We start from the raw sequence: 17,761 nt of genomic DNA, 5'->3' as shown, positions 1-17,761 counted from the left end.
AAAAGTAACATAAAACTAAAAGAAAATTAAAAAAAGGAAAAAAAAACTAAAAACAGAAACTAAAACAGAAAAAACTAAAAAATTAAAAATAAAAACTAAAAAAGAAAAAAATTAAAAAAAGAAGAAACTAAAAACGAAAAAAAAACAAATAAAAAAATAAAGAAAGAAAAATCTCAAAAAGAAAAACCTAAAAAAAGAAAAACTAAAAAAAAGAAAAAAGACAAAAACTAAAGAAAAAGAAAAAGAAAAAAACTAAAAAAAAGAACAAACTAAAAAAAAAAGAAAAACTGAAAAAAAGAAAAAACTAAGGACAATGGCAATAATTTAAAAAAAAAAACAGGTTTCAGTTCTTTTCCATTTCCTCTTCCACTCTCTATTAATCAAGTAAATAATACAGTCTGTATTAACACTTACCGCAGTACATTGGCTTTGATTCTCTCTTTCGAATTCGAAGGATGTGAGTTCAAGTCACTTTGCTTGAATCATTATTTGGAATCATATGACCTTGGACTTTACAACAGAAATTTATAACTGAACTTTAGTTATGTTTGAAGACCTAGTGTAGTAGACCTTGTGCCTGAATCGTATCTTGAGCAAAGTAAAAAACTCTTAACCTATCTCATTGAAAATGAACACGTGCAAAGTGACGAAAAAAAATGAAGTTCTAATCCATGGCAAGAGTTACAATCTAATTGATTTTGGTATCAGATTTAGTTGCAAATTGTAAAAAGTCATTTGTACAAAATTTTGAAGTCATTAAATTTTCCAAAAAGTCTTATTTGGAATAAACATACTTTAAAAGGATTAAGAAAATATGGTAAAAATATCAGAACATGTTTTTAATCGTTTTCGGAGAGCAGACCAAATGAGGGTGATAATTTCAAGCTATCAAACGAAGGCATCTCTATATCAGTGCATCACATATTAGTGTGTCAAACGGTAGTAGATGCTTCACACCTCATTTATATTCAAAATGGCTCAAGTTTTGAAAAGTGTTTATGAAAATAGAGATGAAGCAGGAAGTTCAAGTTCCCCCACCACACTTACTCCAGTCGCTGGAGTTGAGAAGAAGGTAGGGACAGAGTATTTACAGAATGACCTGAGCTACACTCTTGATCGAAATCATAGATCAAAATCAAAATCCTATTGCATAAGTTAAAAGCAGATGTTTTTACTCTGGACGAGATTCAAAGACGTAACAATACACCCTACAGGCATATTTTACTTACAATCAGTGTTTTTAGTCGCTGTGTATATGCCGCTCCATAGCATTCAAAGAGTGCGATAAAGTGACTAAGCCCCTTGAATCTATCTTTGAACAAAATTCTGATAGAAAAACTCAAACAGATCGGGGTAGCGAATTTGTTAATCGACATGTAAAAAAAAGGTTTATTGAAATATAATACAATACTCTATCATAGCCATAGTCAAAGAAAAGCGGCATCGGTTGAACGTTTGATAAGAACCATTCGACTTTTATTCTCGGGATATTGCAAAATGCAAAACACTGCTGCTTTTTTGTCTGCTTTTTTGTCATTCGTGCTTCATTAAAAACAAATTTTATCAAAAATATTTTCTTTTCGATATCTTAAAGCATTGAAAATGAATATAACATTAAAGCAAAATAAAATCTTGAGCTGAAGGATCTTTCAACATTAATATCATTGTACTTCAAATAATCAATTTGGTTATGTTTATAGTTTCCAAGACTGCTCAAGACACATATATTTTTCAGTAAAGCGCCAATGACACGGTAGGTTTTCGACTTTTACAGTGAGAGAGGGAGGCGATACCCAAACTCTTGTGTGTAGTGACTTCTGTTCGTTTCAAGCCTGATTTACATATTTAACTTACGTTCGCTTGTTTTAAGATTTACTTATTTATTTATATTACTATCTATTGTATGTTTGTTTGCATTGGTTGTCCATTTAATTTCTGTTCGTTTTCGGTTTCATTCATACTTCGTAAGCAAAAATCCTTTTTTCGTTTCAAGGTTGATTTACATATTCAATTTATGCATTATTCACTTTAAGATTTATTTATTTATTTATTTATTGCTTGTCGTACGTTTTTTCTATGATTTTTTATTTAATTTATGTTGGTTTTGAATAACATTTTTTCCTTAAAAGTAATTTCTGGTCGTTTTGGGCTTCATTTAATTCTCAAATGTAATGTCTGGTCATTTTGAGTTTGAATTTAAACAGGTATTTGTATCTGATGATCTTAAACTCAAAACGGCCTTTACTTTTCTTTGAAAAACGTTCTTTTCGGAAAGTTTCGTTTTGACTAATCATTATTTAAGCTCAAACCAATGTCCATATACTCGTCTTGGAGAACCTAAAAAGATGAAGAGCCTCATTGGAATGCGAAGGAAAGGCTCAGTAAACCATCCGTAAACGTAACTAACGAGAGATCAACTCCTTTGAAGAAAAATGTACAGCTCAAATTACTCTGAGCACCTGTGAAATAATTATGAAACAAAACTGAAGAAGTCAAAGCTCCTTGGCGTACACCTTTCAGAATCGGAACTGACTACCATCTTTAATTCCAGCTTTCAGATTTCTTTAAAAATAATTTAAACAAGTAATTATCGCAGCATCAGTATCTCCAAAAAGAGCCTCAAGCAAAACATGAGGAAATATACACGAATCAAGAGCTCTCACAACATCGAATACACACAAGACCGAGAAATCACTTCTGTCTTCAATGTCCTTCAGCAAAATTATAAGCAGAAAAAGAGCATGGTCTCTACCTAAGTTGCACTAGAACCCAAACTGGCGAGTATAGGTTGAACATTTTCCCTCGATGTCTCGATGTTCCTCGATATCAAAAATGACTCAAAGAACTTGAAAGTAGTATACGAGACGGTAATGGAGATAAAAATTGCACAGAGAAGCGTCTTTTTTATCCTTTTTAAGGATGGAAGTTATCTGTCCAAAACAAAATTATATAGGGACTATAGCACGGACAAGAATCATATGAAACAATACTGCTAAATCATGCTCGATTAAAGGACTTGTAAGTTGCAGGTACCTTATAGAAATAAAATCAAAACAAGAGGAAGACTTTTTCTTTTATTTCAGAATCAAAGAGTGAGCAGCGCTTGACAACACAAACAGGCAAGATTTCATCTTATCTGAAAAAATAAGGTCAAGCTGCTTTTCACACTGAGCTCACTCACCGAATATTCAACCCACTTTTTTTCAGGCACACTAGTACTTTGGGCTTTGGTAGGTTTGGTTTGCTTCCAGAGTTTGGAGGGGTCTTAATCAATACAGACCACATTTTTCTGGATCCACATTAATTCTTGGTTTTTCAGTTACTTGTTGAATTTCCGTTTCACATAGAAACTCAGGTAACTTACTAAGCCATCTTGCGGGTGACCATAATTGTTCCAAACCAAAAGCATAACTTGGCCGAATTACATGCATTTACCAGAACTCTTATTTTTATTATCAATCTTTGATCTGAGACTTTATACGAACACGTCGAAGAGGAAAAGTGATTTTTTCAGCAATTATCAGTTCGTACTTTATTTGTGCCAAATACGATGTGAGCTCAGTTGAATATTCTTTTCACTTTGTGGCAGCACAGCACGATCGCATAAAACATCGAACGGCACTTTGATTTTCTTCAGCATCTCGTCACAGACTTTCTAGGCATGAAAAACAATTCGATTCTTTATTTACACCCACAGGTGGAGAGGAGTAAAAGCAAGCAGAGATAGTAAGGTAGTCTGAATAGAATCCTTCTTTTACAACTTTGACTTTATGACTGCCGAACAAAGCAAGAGCATAGTTTATATTAAAAGTTGAGGAAAGCGGCCCAATGTATGAAAAGTTGTCACTTTTAGGCAATAGACAATAGTCCAGAGGAATGCATCCCCAAAAGAGTTCTGACCAGGGAGACATCAAGTTAGTTATATTTATGTTAAAATCTCCGCTTATGATAAAACATCGAGTGGCAACTTTTTTCAGAAACTTGCCTGGAAGCTTGCAGGTCGACACAAACCGTGACTAAGGCTGTTTGTTGTTGTAATTTGTAGTCAGAGATTCAAGAATTAGAAAGAATAGGGGTTCGATCGATAACTTTTCCATTAATTTGGATGTCATTTTGACTTGAATGCCCCATTGAATCGAATGTCCCATTTCTATTAATTTGAACGTCATTTGTATGTCAGTTGAATCTCATTTTCAACCAGATCTAATTTTCATCAGAGCCTATTCAATAGGGCATTTGAAACTGTAACACGGATGACTGTCAGATTAACAAAGAGCATATTAACAGTTTAGAGCTTCCGTGACCTATTTTTGCCACATGCAGAACAACAGATTTCGCTTATGCATGTACTTGAAATATGTCCTTGAGGTTGACACTTATAACATTCAAGGGGTAGAAACAAATTCTTGAATAAGGAATCGCTCAAAACAGTTACTAATGGAAACTTCATTGCTTGTTATAAATCCTCTTTTGTTTCAAATTTCAATCTGAAAGATCTATTAAAACAGCTCTACTATGCTTCACTAAAATTTTGTAAAAAAAATGGCGTCATCAGAGGTCGGACTGTTTGGTACACGTTTAATTATTCTAAAGTGAAAAAAATCTTTTAAACTGTTCTAAGTGCTACGAAGCGTACTTTCTATCGCATGAGCATTATATTTGGATGCAGTGATAACTTTTCAGTTACCTTGGATACACTTTACCTTAACAGTTTTTGAGCTGGCATCACCAAATGCTTGTTCTAGAAAGTCTTTCCTTGATTTCGGTTTGGCTAGGTTACATGGTAAATTTTTGACAACCGCGTTATAGGATGGTTTGGAGATATTTTCAACAAGGATTTCAGTAGTTACAAATTAACTTTTCGAGAAGTTTTGTTCCATCAATATGTATCGGATTAACGACGCTTCTTGACTACTAAGGTCCCTGCGTCGGCCCTGCAGTGCATTCCTGCAGCATGGTTCGATCTTTGGGTCCCGTATTACCAAGCTAAGGTCAAACCGTTCCATCAATATGTTTAGTTTGTTACACATTTTCGTAATCTTGCGCGCAATAATAACTGTACTTTCACCAAGAATCAAAGGGACTTCATCTGGAAGAAAAATAGGGAAAGTAGGTGAAAAATTTGTATCGTCATCACAAGTCTATAATTTCCAAAACATTGTTACTCATAGACACCTTTGTACACATTCAAGCAAGACAGTTTGCTTCTGTCCACATTATCTCTTTGGCTTTCATAATGTCCTTCCTTTGGAAAAACTGACCTGCTTCCTTCGTGACTTCATCATAGCTTTTAACAATTCTCACAACACGTGACAAAAGTTTAATACGAGATTCCAAACAAGCCTACCGGTCAACATAAATATGCAAGAACGTCTACCATGCAAGTCCGAAGTCATAGTCCGTATTTCACAGCGTGGGTGTTTTATCGATGAGTAATATTTCAAGGTCACTTGTTTATAGATCAAGTCTGTCCAGGAGCAAGGGAAGCGTAGGACCCACTCACCTATTCCCTGCAATTTAAGGGTAACTAGATACCAGCAGGTACATACGGCCCTTGCGGTGGGTTCCTCTCCTCTTCCACTTGCTGCCTGCGGAGCCTGCAGAGTACCACTAATTCACCTTAATTGGTCTCTCAAACCCGACACACCTTAAGAATTTGGAATATGTATAGCGTCGTAGAATTACAAATATATAATAAAAAGATAATAAAAAGATATAATAAAAAGATAAAAAAAGATAACAATCATAAATTATTCTTTATACGAGGGGGATATACGACCACCCCTTCCGTATGAAGTGCCTAGGGGGAAAAAATAAATGATATCAATACATTGAACCCTTGTGGCTCTTTACTAGAGGCAACACTATAGGATTCCCTCTGGCTTGAGCTGATGAGTAGAACTTTTAATTTGCCTTCTAATGAACATCAGGATATATCCAGGGAGAATATGGGGAAAGGCAATTTACTCAGGGAGGAAGGATTTTCCTAGGGTGAATTTTCTGCAGGGTGGAATCTTTCGGGGGTATTTTTTCTCGAAAATGAATCCATATTATTTTTTGAAAGTTGGTAACATAGGATTTTCTGGCCTAAAAAATAAAAATCTACATAGGCCAAGAGTTAGAGATGATTCGTTAAGTCATAATATTTGAAAAAAAAATATTTAGATGGCGCTATATTTAGGAGCATACTTCAAGACCGTAAATGCGTCACTTTTGCCCAAGAAATGGTTTTACTGTTTTTAGTGTCTGTACTGCAGGCAAATTAACATAACAAACAAAGCTAAGTATAAAAAAACAAGTGTAATGAGTGTATTTACAAACGACATTTTAACAGTTTCATAATAGCTAGAGGGCAAAACTGTAAGTTCACAATTGCTTAAAAATAACAAACTGGACCATTGAATCAACACATATCCAATCAACTAGGGCGAAGGGCATTAAACATATCTGAAATAAGGAAAAACAAAAATGAAGAATAGAGAAACTGGCGGTTAAAATACTGACTAGAACGACATTCACACCGATTCTTCCGAGCAGCTAAGGTAAACAGCATTGAAAAAAATGTCTAAAGAAGTGATAAGCGAAAAAACAAAACAAAAGAATTAGTGCGGGATTGAAAAATAAGAGGCATTGAAAATTATAACAAGGTGGTCATGACCAAGGTGAAGTACAAGAAAATACACGGTTACAAGACATGCCACAACAGGGATCAGAACGAATCAAAATACAAATGAAGAACAAACAAATAAAGATGGAGTAAACCACATAAACGTCAATTAAAAGTAATTGAAATTCTTCAGGTTTGTATGTATTCACTGTTGAATCTACCATTTTTCCGAGGAAAAAGTTGCCAACTAAGGTACTTCATTTGGAAGTTGCTGCTTGCTTGATTGAATTAAATTACCACCATAAAAAAAAATTCCAAGCGAATTGGCATGGCCTTTTATAGGATGTCACTTTCTTTCTAAAGAGTTCAACAGACAAATCCGAAACTTGAAGTAATGATTTGTTTTAGCTTCATTCAACAGCAGCAATGGTGGAACTGTCAATAGTCGTAATACTTTCAGTTTCAAATAAGCTGGAAAATTTATCATCCAATCAATTAAGCTGCAAATCCATCACAAACTCTAAAAGGCCATTTTGAAACATATTCATAAAGCCAAATTACTTTTTAGACCTTATAAAGCCATTGAAAAACACCTTGCATATCCTTTAAAGTATGGGATCTCTCGTAACGGAATGGATTGCTTGAAAGAAAAATTGCAAATTACAAGTAACTATGCCAAAAGCTACAAGAAAACGCGACAAGCAGAGGAAGATGTAAATCAACACGGTGATTCACTTGGACAACAGTCTCGGTTAGAAAACATGCGACAATGAGGATCAGTATTTAAATGCCTATCATCAAAACCCTAAGCCCTAAAGGCGATGCCATCATCAAAAACAACCTCAAATACCTCCCTTCGAACTAATAAGATTGCGATTCAATATTCTATGACAGAAACTCTAGTTCTTGCTAAGGCCTTTCACGAGTTTTCAAGCTTTGATACATATGAAAAAGAAGTCAATGAGTTTCCTTATTGCTCAAGTTCCGTCCGCAACCACGTCAACTAGTTTGCTCTAAAAGCCTGATGGGCTCTATATCACCATGTAACCAAAATATCCAGTCCAAAGATGATAACTAATGTTACCCTCAAGCACTGTAGTGCCAAACTAGCTGACTATTTGGTCCTTAAAATGTTGTTATCCTTAAAATAGTATAAAAGCTCAGCCCAAAATTCCTGTTCCAAAGCCAGAAAATAAACCTACTCAAATAGATTGATAAGCTTCCTCGTTTGTTCTAGTAAGCGCCATTTTCTGATTAACAACAAGCAGTATCAAGTCCACCGAAAATGTTTGGTATTTGACAGCTTGAATAAGCAGCAGCAGTAGTGAGTTGGACATCTGACCCATGGGTACCTTAGGGTTGTGTCTTTTGACATTACAAAACATTCTGATCGAGCAGTACCCAGTATCGCTTTTGGGTTGGACTTCTGACCTAAGTCTATGACATTGAGGTGAAGTATTTCGAGATTCTAAAACATTTTGATAGAGTTATGAGACTCTTGAAAAAACACCAATTGCATGGAATTTCTAGTCGTCTACTTAAGGTTCTTTTGTCCTTTGGGTAGCATGTATAGACCCATACGTTACTTGGTAACATATTCCAAATTTTTTTTTCAAAATAAATCAAGATCTGCAATCATATGACACCCAACATTTTAATGACATCGTCCAAGAAGCACCCTCAACAAAAAGAGCTTCTTTTTAATTAAATTTTTTGCGCCAAATATTTGGTATCTACTACCATTAGATATCCAGAATTCGAATAATCTTACTTCGTTCAAGCGAGCAGCAAAAGGTCACTACAAGAAAATGGTTGTTCAATTCATTTAGACCCCCCCCCCCCTCGTTTTTCTAGTTACTTGTCTCCATAATTTCCCCAATTTTTTCATTTAAGTTGCAATTTAGGTTATTTTTTCCTTTCCTTTGTTCAAGTGTTCAGTTGGTTTATTCCGTTTGTTGTTTGCTGTTTAATTAATATTAGTTATTTCCCTGCCCTAGCCAAGCACCCATTCAAGCTTTCCTGGCAGGAATGTCATATTTCGTAGTTTTTTGCGTTTAAATAAATAAATAGGAAATGTCAATGTCAATGTATCTATATAAACAACAAAGGGGAACATCTGATTACCCCTCAATACCACTTTGCTGGTGACAAAGGGTACCACGCAGAGTTCCATCTACAAAATGACTCTGTAAAAGCTTAACAGTACCTATGATTGAATCTCCAGAAAAAAATATAGTATGATGCCTGGATGGTTAGTTCCAATCCATGAAAGATTAAGCGGTTACCAGTCACTTTTAAAAGGCCTTGCGTCAACATCTTGTCTTTATCTTCAAGGCTAAAGGTATAAAGATGGTTGAAAAACTCTCTTTTGAATTCCTATCCCGTCATACCTCCCTTGGGGCGCACCTTTCGAGCACCTTTCTTTTGCTAGGAGAAATTTATAAATACAAAACTTCAAAATTGATATAATTAGTAGTATTTAAAAAGAAGAATTCAGAAGATACGTTTAGTTCCTCGAACGATTCTATCATTTTGGCTTTACTTAATGGTCTTATTGCATATAATCTTTAAGTTACACTTCTAGACTTGGCTCTCATTAGCATTATCCCCCCCCCAAATGGCAATTTAATCTCATCTCAGGTCTCATGACCTCGTTTATTCTGACGTTCTTTTTTTATTTTGACTCTTAAATTTTTGCTTCAAATGATAGGATAGAAAAGGAAAGAAAGAAAAAATATAACTCACGTGTCTTCCATATAAGGCATACTTCCTCTGAGGCACACAATTATTAGACTGTTTTTCCACCAATCTACTCTCTATTTTGAGTAGATAAAGAAATACAGATAATACAAATAGTGTTAATAGGAAATATTTTGAGATTCTTAAAAGCATGGAATGGCCAAACATTGTAGCACACCCTTCTATAAAAAAAATAGAAGTTAAGAGACATAAATTAAGTCAAAACTGAATTAAAAAAAAGGCAAAGAAACAAAAATAAAAGTTTTTCTTTAAAGTAATAAAAAAATTTAGAGGAGGCTGAAGATACAATAGTCTACATTTGTCTTCAGTTACCTTAACCATTAATATAAATGTAACCTATCAATTTTTCTGTGTTCATCTGAAAAATTATTAAAATCCAACAAAAAAATTGATTTACAATCTATATGTAGGGAAAGAAAAATGTTATTTTTGGATTAATAATGAGGATTAAGAATAATTGCAAGTTTTTAGCAATATTCTCTGGATGTACTGAGCATATTTTAACAAACGTGCTGGCCCTTAAAACTCATAAATTGGATGTTATGATTTCTATGTGAAAACTTCTTCAAAATTTTTGATCAATTTGAACAGTTTATTTGCTACGCTGGGTTAAATATTTACTCACTTAGCTTTAACAGTGAGGCAAAATTTGAAAGAAATGCAGTTGTCATTACTAGATCATGCTGAGTGTAAAATGCATGAAATTTCTCAAACAGTTAATGGTAACCAACTGTAGTAAGGAGCTAGTAACTGAAACTCTAAAATATGAATTTTTCATACCAATAGATGCATCATAAGAATCAGATTTGTATTCTGATTTTAATTACATAAGTTTTATCAAGTTCAGTCTAACCAATCAAAAGTTACAAGTCTAAGAAAATTTACCTTATTTTCGAAAAAAGGGAAAAACACCCCCTAAACTTAGTCCTTTACTGTAGATGTTTTAAGCTCCTATCTGCAAAAATGTGGAATTGTGCATTTTTTGCCAGAGGAAAGATCACAGATACGTATTTTTTTCCAGGGGCGATCGTATCGACCCATTAGTCCTAGAATGTCGCGATAGGGCTCATTCTAACAAAAAGTCATTGGATCAAAATTTTGAGATAGCCAGTTTGTTCAGCATAGTCGAAAAATCTATTAACTATGTCTTTGAGGATGACATAACCCCCAGAGTCCCAGGGGAGGGGCTACCACTCATGAGCTTCCCCCATTGTTCACATGTAGTGTTAATTATTAGGAAATATACATACATTATCAGTTGGGGGGATTCATGGGAGGGGGTTACGTGGGAGGACCATTTCATGGAGGAATTCATGATGGGGGAAGAGAATTTTGATGAAGGGGACGCTGGATTTGCCAGTATTATTTCAAAACAATGAAAAATTCAAAAGTTTTGTATACATATATGGTGTACAAATTCAAAATGAATCCTACCCTTTGTCAAAAACTTAGTTTCTACATAAATTAGCCATTAACCACTTAAGTGGTGGCAATTTGAGAAACAAAGCATGCAGATTATTGTGAGAGTATAAGGACATCTTCTCAATACCTGAGAATGATATTGGATTAATACACATTTACAATCACAAAATTCAAACATCAGCATCCCCACGCACAAAAATATAACACAGAACTCCTGATAAGTATTAAAATTGGTTAAATAACAAAACTAAGGAACTCGAGCAAAATGAAATTATTAGGCCAGCTATAAGTCCCTATTTGGTCCCATTGATATTAGATACAAAGAGAACTAATGACTTGAGAATAATAATTGACTATAGAGCAAGCAGGTATTTAGAAATAGGCCTCAAATGAATGGAATTTTAGATTTAAGTTCAAGCAAAAACTAAATCTTTACCATTATTGATCTAACATGAGGTTACTACCAAGTCAAAATTGCAGAGGAGGACCTATATAAAACTACATTTTTGACGATTCTGAATACAGGAGTTATAAATACCTCCAAGTTCTGTTTGAACTTAAAACAAGTTCTAGCACCTTATTTAGACCCCTACTTCATTTATTAAGAATTGTGTGGTGTAATTTATTTCATTTGTGAAATTATTTGCATGAGGCCAAAATGCTGAGAATCACTTAAAAATATTGCCCAAAATATTCAATAGGTTTAGAAAGGCAAATTTAAAATGCAGACCAGAGAACATTGAGATTTTGCAACCTAAATAAAATTTGTAGTTGTAGTGGTGATGCAAGGCAAAATCTCCCTGACCTTGACAAAGTAAAGGGCGTCATAATATCAAAACCCTAAAACAACCAAGGGGAAATCTTGGATTAACTGGTTACTGCCGTGAAATTATAAAAAAAATAATACGCTCAAATAGCAGAAGCATAAAAAAATATGATTGTATGAAGCACAAAATTCTTAAAAATATCTAAGGACTATGCTTATTTCCAAACCAATATTGTCCTTACCTGATTTTCTGAAATAGCAATTTATAGTAACCATTGACGGCGTAAACTTGAGGAATTGACGCCATATTATCCCAAATAATATATAGCATGGAAAGGGTTATTGCTTAATCAGTTTGTGCTCTGACCGAAGGCAAAAGCTACTATTTGGGAAGCCAAGTCAAATTATTGTTCATAATTCATAACTCAGGCAAATTTAGACATTAACTAATGGGTCAAAGATTCATTCTCAGATCAGATCACAAAAGCCTTCAGTATCTAAAAAGCTTTAAGAAAAACAACTGCATTACTAGCAAGGTGGCTCCTAATGTTACAAGATTTTGACTAAATAAAGAACTGTTATTAACTAATTGTAAGTAAAGACCTGTAAAAGGTAACAACAAGCAAAGACTCAGTAGTGGTGCAATTATTAAAAGGGAATTTCAGCTACAAAGTAGGTGGAACAGTTTCCTAAAATCTAAACTCGAAGATAAGGGGAAGATGCTCCCAGGCAGAATGGCCTATAAATGGCTTTACTGCACCAGCCCAACTACTTATGAGCCTACATCTATGCTCAATCACACCTTGTACAGAAAAACATTTACACAAGAAGATCGTCTCTATTATCAAGTTGACTATGTACAAAAGAGAAAAGGGGATCAATCAAGAAAAAATATCCAACTTGACAAACATGTAAAGCCTTTGGACAATCCTTGCATGGTGCTCCTTAAATACAAAAATTCACCAATAGATGCCTATGCTTCACCAACACAATTGCTTATGAGCCTCCAGCTATGTTCAATCAACCCTTGTATAGAAAAGAGGCTACAGAAGCCGATTGTCCTTATCATCAAGTATATAAAGAGAAAAAAGGTTCAACTAAGATAAAAAGTCCAATTTGCCTAACATGCAAAGACTTGCAACAAGCCCCATTCAGGAAATGAGGTTGATTACCAGAAAGAATCAGAAAGCCAGAGGAGCACAGGCAGGGTGCTTCACCAGGAGATCACCCCAGATCATTCCAGTAAGAAACTAAATCTGGAACAATCCAAAGAGAAATAAGAAACACATCTCTGACCCCTGAACACAGCACAGACCGCCAAATATGATACATACTATGCAATTACTGAACCTGAGGTTGACTAAGCAGCTCCTCATATGTGAGGATTCCATTTATTCCATCACTTAGCAATCCCTCTACTTTGCTTAGCATCACTTTCATACTATAAAGATTTTTAAGGTCATCCAAAAGCAGTACCCTCTATTGGGAGAAGGAGTTGACATTTTAAAATACCTTCTTAGGCCATACTTTAGCTGGTAGATCCATCCCTGAAAGTTTCATTTTCTTAGCCTAGCCTTTTTTGATGGTATCAAAAAGCAGTTTATCTACAATTTCAACAGGGGTACTCTGGGTAATGCTCATATTAACAGATTATTAAGATAGCTAAGAAACAAACTTACCTCTAAAATCCAAATTCTATACTGAATTCAAATTTAACATTCATTTGCATTGAAAATGAACTTTACACCCACCAACATATATACTGATTCAGGGTACATTTTTGCACATTAGGTGGGGGAGGATAAAGTTAAAACTTGCCTCCACGGTAAAAATTGCATCCTGAATCCAAATTTAGCATTCATTTGCATGGGAAATGAGAATTAGCCCAACCTCTATAATAAAAAACATATACCCTAAACTGGTGTACATATATAAGTCTTCATATACATAAGTGAACCTTACAAAATAGATCTTGTGCTTGAATTACATAAAAAAAAAATAGTTTTATTAACTGAAAGTAAGGAGTGACATTAAAATTTAAAACAAACACAAAATACTCCATATATGAAATGGGTTTTCCCCTTTGCAATCCCTCGTTCTTTATGCTAAAGCCTTTGATTGTTTTAAAAAGCAAAATTGTGGCAAAGAGTCAAACTTTAGCATAAAGAGCGAGGGATTGCAGAGGGAAAACCCATTTCATATACAGAGTAATTTCTGTTCGTTTTAAGTTTTAATGTCGCTCCTTACTTTCAGTTAAAAAAACTAGTTTTTTTTCTGTAATTTCTGAACGTTTTTGAATTAATGCATGTTTGATTTTGACTCTCCACACATAAATTATTAAAATGAAATTTGCATATTAATTCCTTTTTTGGCTAAATGGCTTTCTCTTAGTTTTGATCAGATGATTTTGAGAAATAAGGGATGGGGAAGGAGGTCTAGTTGCCATGCAATTTTTTTCGGTTACATAAAAAGGCAACTATAAATTTTAATTTTTAAAGAATTTTTTTATTAGTAAAAAATATATGTAACTTAAGAATTAACTTACATAACAAACTTTTATATTCTTTAATTTTTATTATGTATATGAGGGGGTTTGTACCCTCGTTCTTTACACTAAATCGCAAGTTTTGTCCCAATTCTTTAAGAATGACCCCTGAATCAGAAAGGCCATAGAATAAATAGTTGAAATTACTAAAAATACTATAGCATAAAGAGCAAGGTATTTATCTCCTCCTAAATACCTCACTCTTTATGCTAAAGTATTTTTAGAACCCCTCATATGCGTAGTAATCTCTGTTCGTTTTAAGTTTCAATGCTACTCTTTACTTTCAATTGAAAAACTTTTCCATGTTTATTTTTTCATTGTTTTTTTATAGTAATTTTAGAAACTTCTGCGCCCTTTTCATTGAATTTCTGTTCTCTCATGACATATTTCTCCAAGGAAAGATCCTCCCACATAGCCCCCTCCCCTCAACCCCACCCCCAAAACCAAAAAAATCCCCTGAAAACGACTGTACACTTGCCAATAACCATTATTATATGTAAACACTGGTCAAAGTTTGTAACTTGCAGCCCCTCCCCCAGGGACTGTGGGGGAGTAAGTCATTCCCAAAGGCATAGTTATTATGGTTTTTGACTATGCGGAACAAAATGGCTTTCTCAAAATTTTGATCTGTTGACTTTGGAGAAAAAATGAGTGTGGGAGGGGGCGTAGGTGCCCTCCAATTTTTTTGGTCACTTAAAAAGGGCACTAGAACTTTTCATTTCCGTTAGAATGAGCCCTCTTGCGACATTCTAGGACCACTTGGTCAATACAATGACCCCTGGGAAAAAAAAAACAACAAACAAACAAATAAACATGCACCCATGATTTGTCTTCTTGCAAAAAATACAAAATTCCACATTTTTGTAGATAGGAGCTTGAAAATTTTGCTATAGAGTTCTCTGATACGCCGAATGCGATGGTGTGATTTTCGTTAAGATTCTGTGACTTCTAGAGGGTGTTTTCCCCTAGTTTCTAAAATAAGACAAATTTTTCCAGGCTCGTAACTTTTGATGACAAAGATTAAAATTTGATGAAACTTATATATTTAAAATCAGCATGAAAATCTGATTCTTTTGATGTATATTTTAGCATCAAAATTCTGTCTTTTAGAGTTTTGTTTACTATTGAGCTGGGTTGCTCCTTACTACAGTTTGTTACCACAAACTGTTTGATAAAGTATAAAATAACTTTTTCTCAGTTTCACAACTTTGCTCAATTCTAATCTATAAGGTTTAAAAGATCCAAAATACATTTCCTAAATGATTATAAAAAACTAATTAATATGGCTTAAAATTTGACTTAAGCAACAAGAATTGGCACTTATAGCCCAACCTAATATACTTTGTCTAAGTAGAACCTGTTTCTCTGAGGTTCAATCCTAATGAAACAGACTATACCTAAGTAAGACAGAACAATATAATACTTTAGAAACACATTTAAGCTATATATTTGCATATTAGGGGTTAAGTATAGCAGATCTGGGTAAAATTCTAGTTGATTGACTTCTTGCTATTTCAGAAAGAGTCTAGGTTAGCAAAATGAAACTTTCGGGGATGGGTCTATAGGCTAAAGAATGTCCCAGGAAGGTATTTTGAAGTACCTACCTCCACTCCTTCTCCCTCTAGAGAGCCCTGACCTTTGATGACCTTAGAAAATACGTGTGCTATAAAAGTGAAATCTTGCAAAATAGATCTTCTGCTTGAATGAACTACATCAAAATTGTTTTCAGCTCCACAACTTTGCTCAATCCCAATTTATAAGGTTTTAAAAATATGCAAATACATTTCCTAAATTTTGAAAAAAAAACATTGATATGGCTCAGAATTCTACTCAAATAACAGAAATTGCCTTTTCAGAACTAAAGGCCGAGAAAAAGCAACATGTAACTGAAAATTAAGGTAAAATCTTGTTTTGTCAAAAGTTTCAATAGATAATAGACCTGTCATGTAGGCGAATTTCAGGGCTCTCTAGACGGAGAAGGAGTAGAGGTGGGTACTTTAAAATACCTTCCCGGCATATACTTTAGCCTGTAGATCCATCCCTGAAAGTTTTATTTTCCTAACCTAAACCCTTTCCGAGATAGCAATAAGTCAATTAACTAGAATTTTACCCAGATCTGCATGCCCAATGTGTTAGGTATAATTATTCTGCATATTAAGAAGTAAGAATTGTTTATTAGTTTAACACTATCCCAATAACTTAACATCACACTTGTATCCCTAATATGTAAATACAAAGCCCATGTTAAATTTGTTTCCATCTATTCTGTCAAGTCTCTTTGTCTTGTCTCATGCTATACTGAAAGAAATGAACAACAAAAAAACAGTCTAACAATGTGCCAATGGACAAACTATTTGAGTGGCTGCATACAATCATACAAGTACCAAGGAATTGCTTTTCCAGAACTAAAATAAAAGAAAAAGAAACTGATAACTGAATATGAAGGTAAAATATCATTTTGTCAAAGCTTCAATAGGTATAGATCTGTAAGCAGGCATATTTTCAAGACTTAGAAATCAAAAGAAGGTTGAGTTGGAAGCTCAGTATTACCTTACCAGATTGTTTTTGGCCCTAGATTCACTAACCTACTGAAAGTTTCATTTTCCTAACTTAGCCACTTTCCAAGATACCAAAAAGAAGCTAAATTAAAATTTTACCTTATCAACGAATCCAAATATTAAAAAAAAAAATTACAAGATTGTAGCTAGCCAATCCCAACTAGAGTAGTCATAACAATCAGTCAATCACAACTATCTAACCCTACGCATATACTGTCCAAGATTAGGAGCCTCCAGTCTATGCACTGGAAAAATTCTTTTTAGTCATAATATCTGGCCAAGATTAGGCACTGGCTGAGAACTAAGGGCTTGCTGAAGGCTAGGCCTATGTTCTGGTCACAACCTAGGCTGTTTTCTGACGTTTTCCTACATTGTCTTGAAAAATTGTGCAGTTCCTGAAAGGCATAACCTAGCGCCTGAATATGGGTCGATCTCATGAAAGCCTACGCTTTATTTACCTGATTTCTTTCTTTATAATCTCTGTATCTCATTTCGAGTCACATTACCTTTATTTCAAATTGGTGTCAGTGCTAAAACCATAGTTGCCAAAATGAAAACGGATAAGGTCAAAACAATCCATTTCTTTTTCTTCAGAATAATAAAAAGACGCAAAGCATGAAAGTTATAAAGGACTGTTCTTTAAGGATCTGTTCTAAGTCTACTTCTCTTCTCGGTGGATTGCCATGATATAAGCCTGAAAAATGTCATTGGAGCAGAGCTGTTTCTGTATGCTGACGATATTGCTGTGCAGTTATGGGGAGAGACCATTTATGCTTGCAGTCAGCCTCCCAAAAAGCTGTAGATACGCTATCAATTTGGGCAATTAGTAATAATATGGTTTTTCCAACCCATAAGTCAGTTAGTGTGTTGTTCCACAAAAGGCATAATCTGGCTGCTTTCAAACCACGGGTAAAACTGAATGGACAAAGGATTATAGTTGCAGGACATGCACGCTTTTTGGGAGTTATATTTGACCATAAAATGACATGGAAACCCCATTTGGATGAGCTGATTGGCAGTCTCAAACATTTAACAAAATTTCATTAATGCTCTCTGCCTTGGAACCCCACAGCCTTTGCCTCAACTTTTGTCAAGTCAGTGGT

At 34.4% G+C, this 17,761-nt stretch overlaps 1 protein-coding gene across 1 annotated transcript in view; it reads right to left on the bottom strand.

Moving 5' to 3' along the window:
* LOC136029739 (probable tubulin polyglutamylase ttll-15) overlaps window positions 1-17,181 on the bottom strand; it is a 130,170-nt gene extending 112,989 nt beyond the window's left edge. The window contains exons 1-2 of the mRNA XM_065708245.1: window positions 17,117-17,181; window positions 9,353-9,528 (exon numbers count right to left, since the gene is read on the bottom strand). Of these exons, the coding sequence (XP_065564317.1) occupies window positions 9,353-9,514 (162 nt within the window). The 5' untranslated portion in view covers window positions 9,515-9,528; window positions 17,117-17,181. The remainder of the gene's footprint in view (window positions 1-9,352; window positions 9,529-17,116) is intronic.
* Between the last annotated feature and the right edge of the window lie 580 nt (window positions 17,182-17,761).

The sequence above is a fragment of the Artemia franciscana genome, chromosome 7 (assembly GCF_032884065.1).
Source record: "Artemia franciscana chromosome 7, ASM3288406v1, whole genome shotgun sequence".
NCBI lineage: Eukaryota > Metazoa > Arthropoda > Branchiopoda > Anostraca > Artemiidae > Artemia > Artemia franciscana.
The sequence above is the reverse complement of the archived record's forward strand: the minus strand, read 5'-3'. Positions and strand labels throughout refer to the sequence as shown.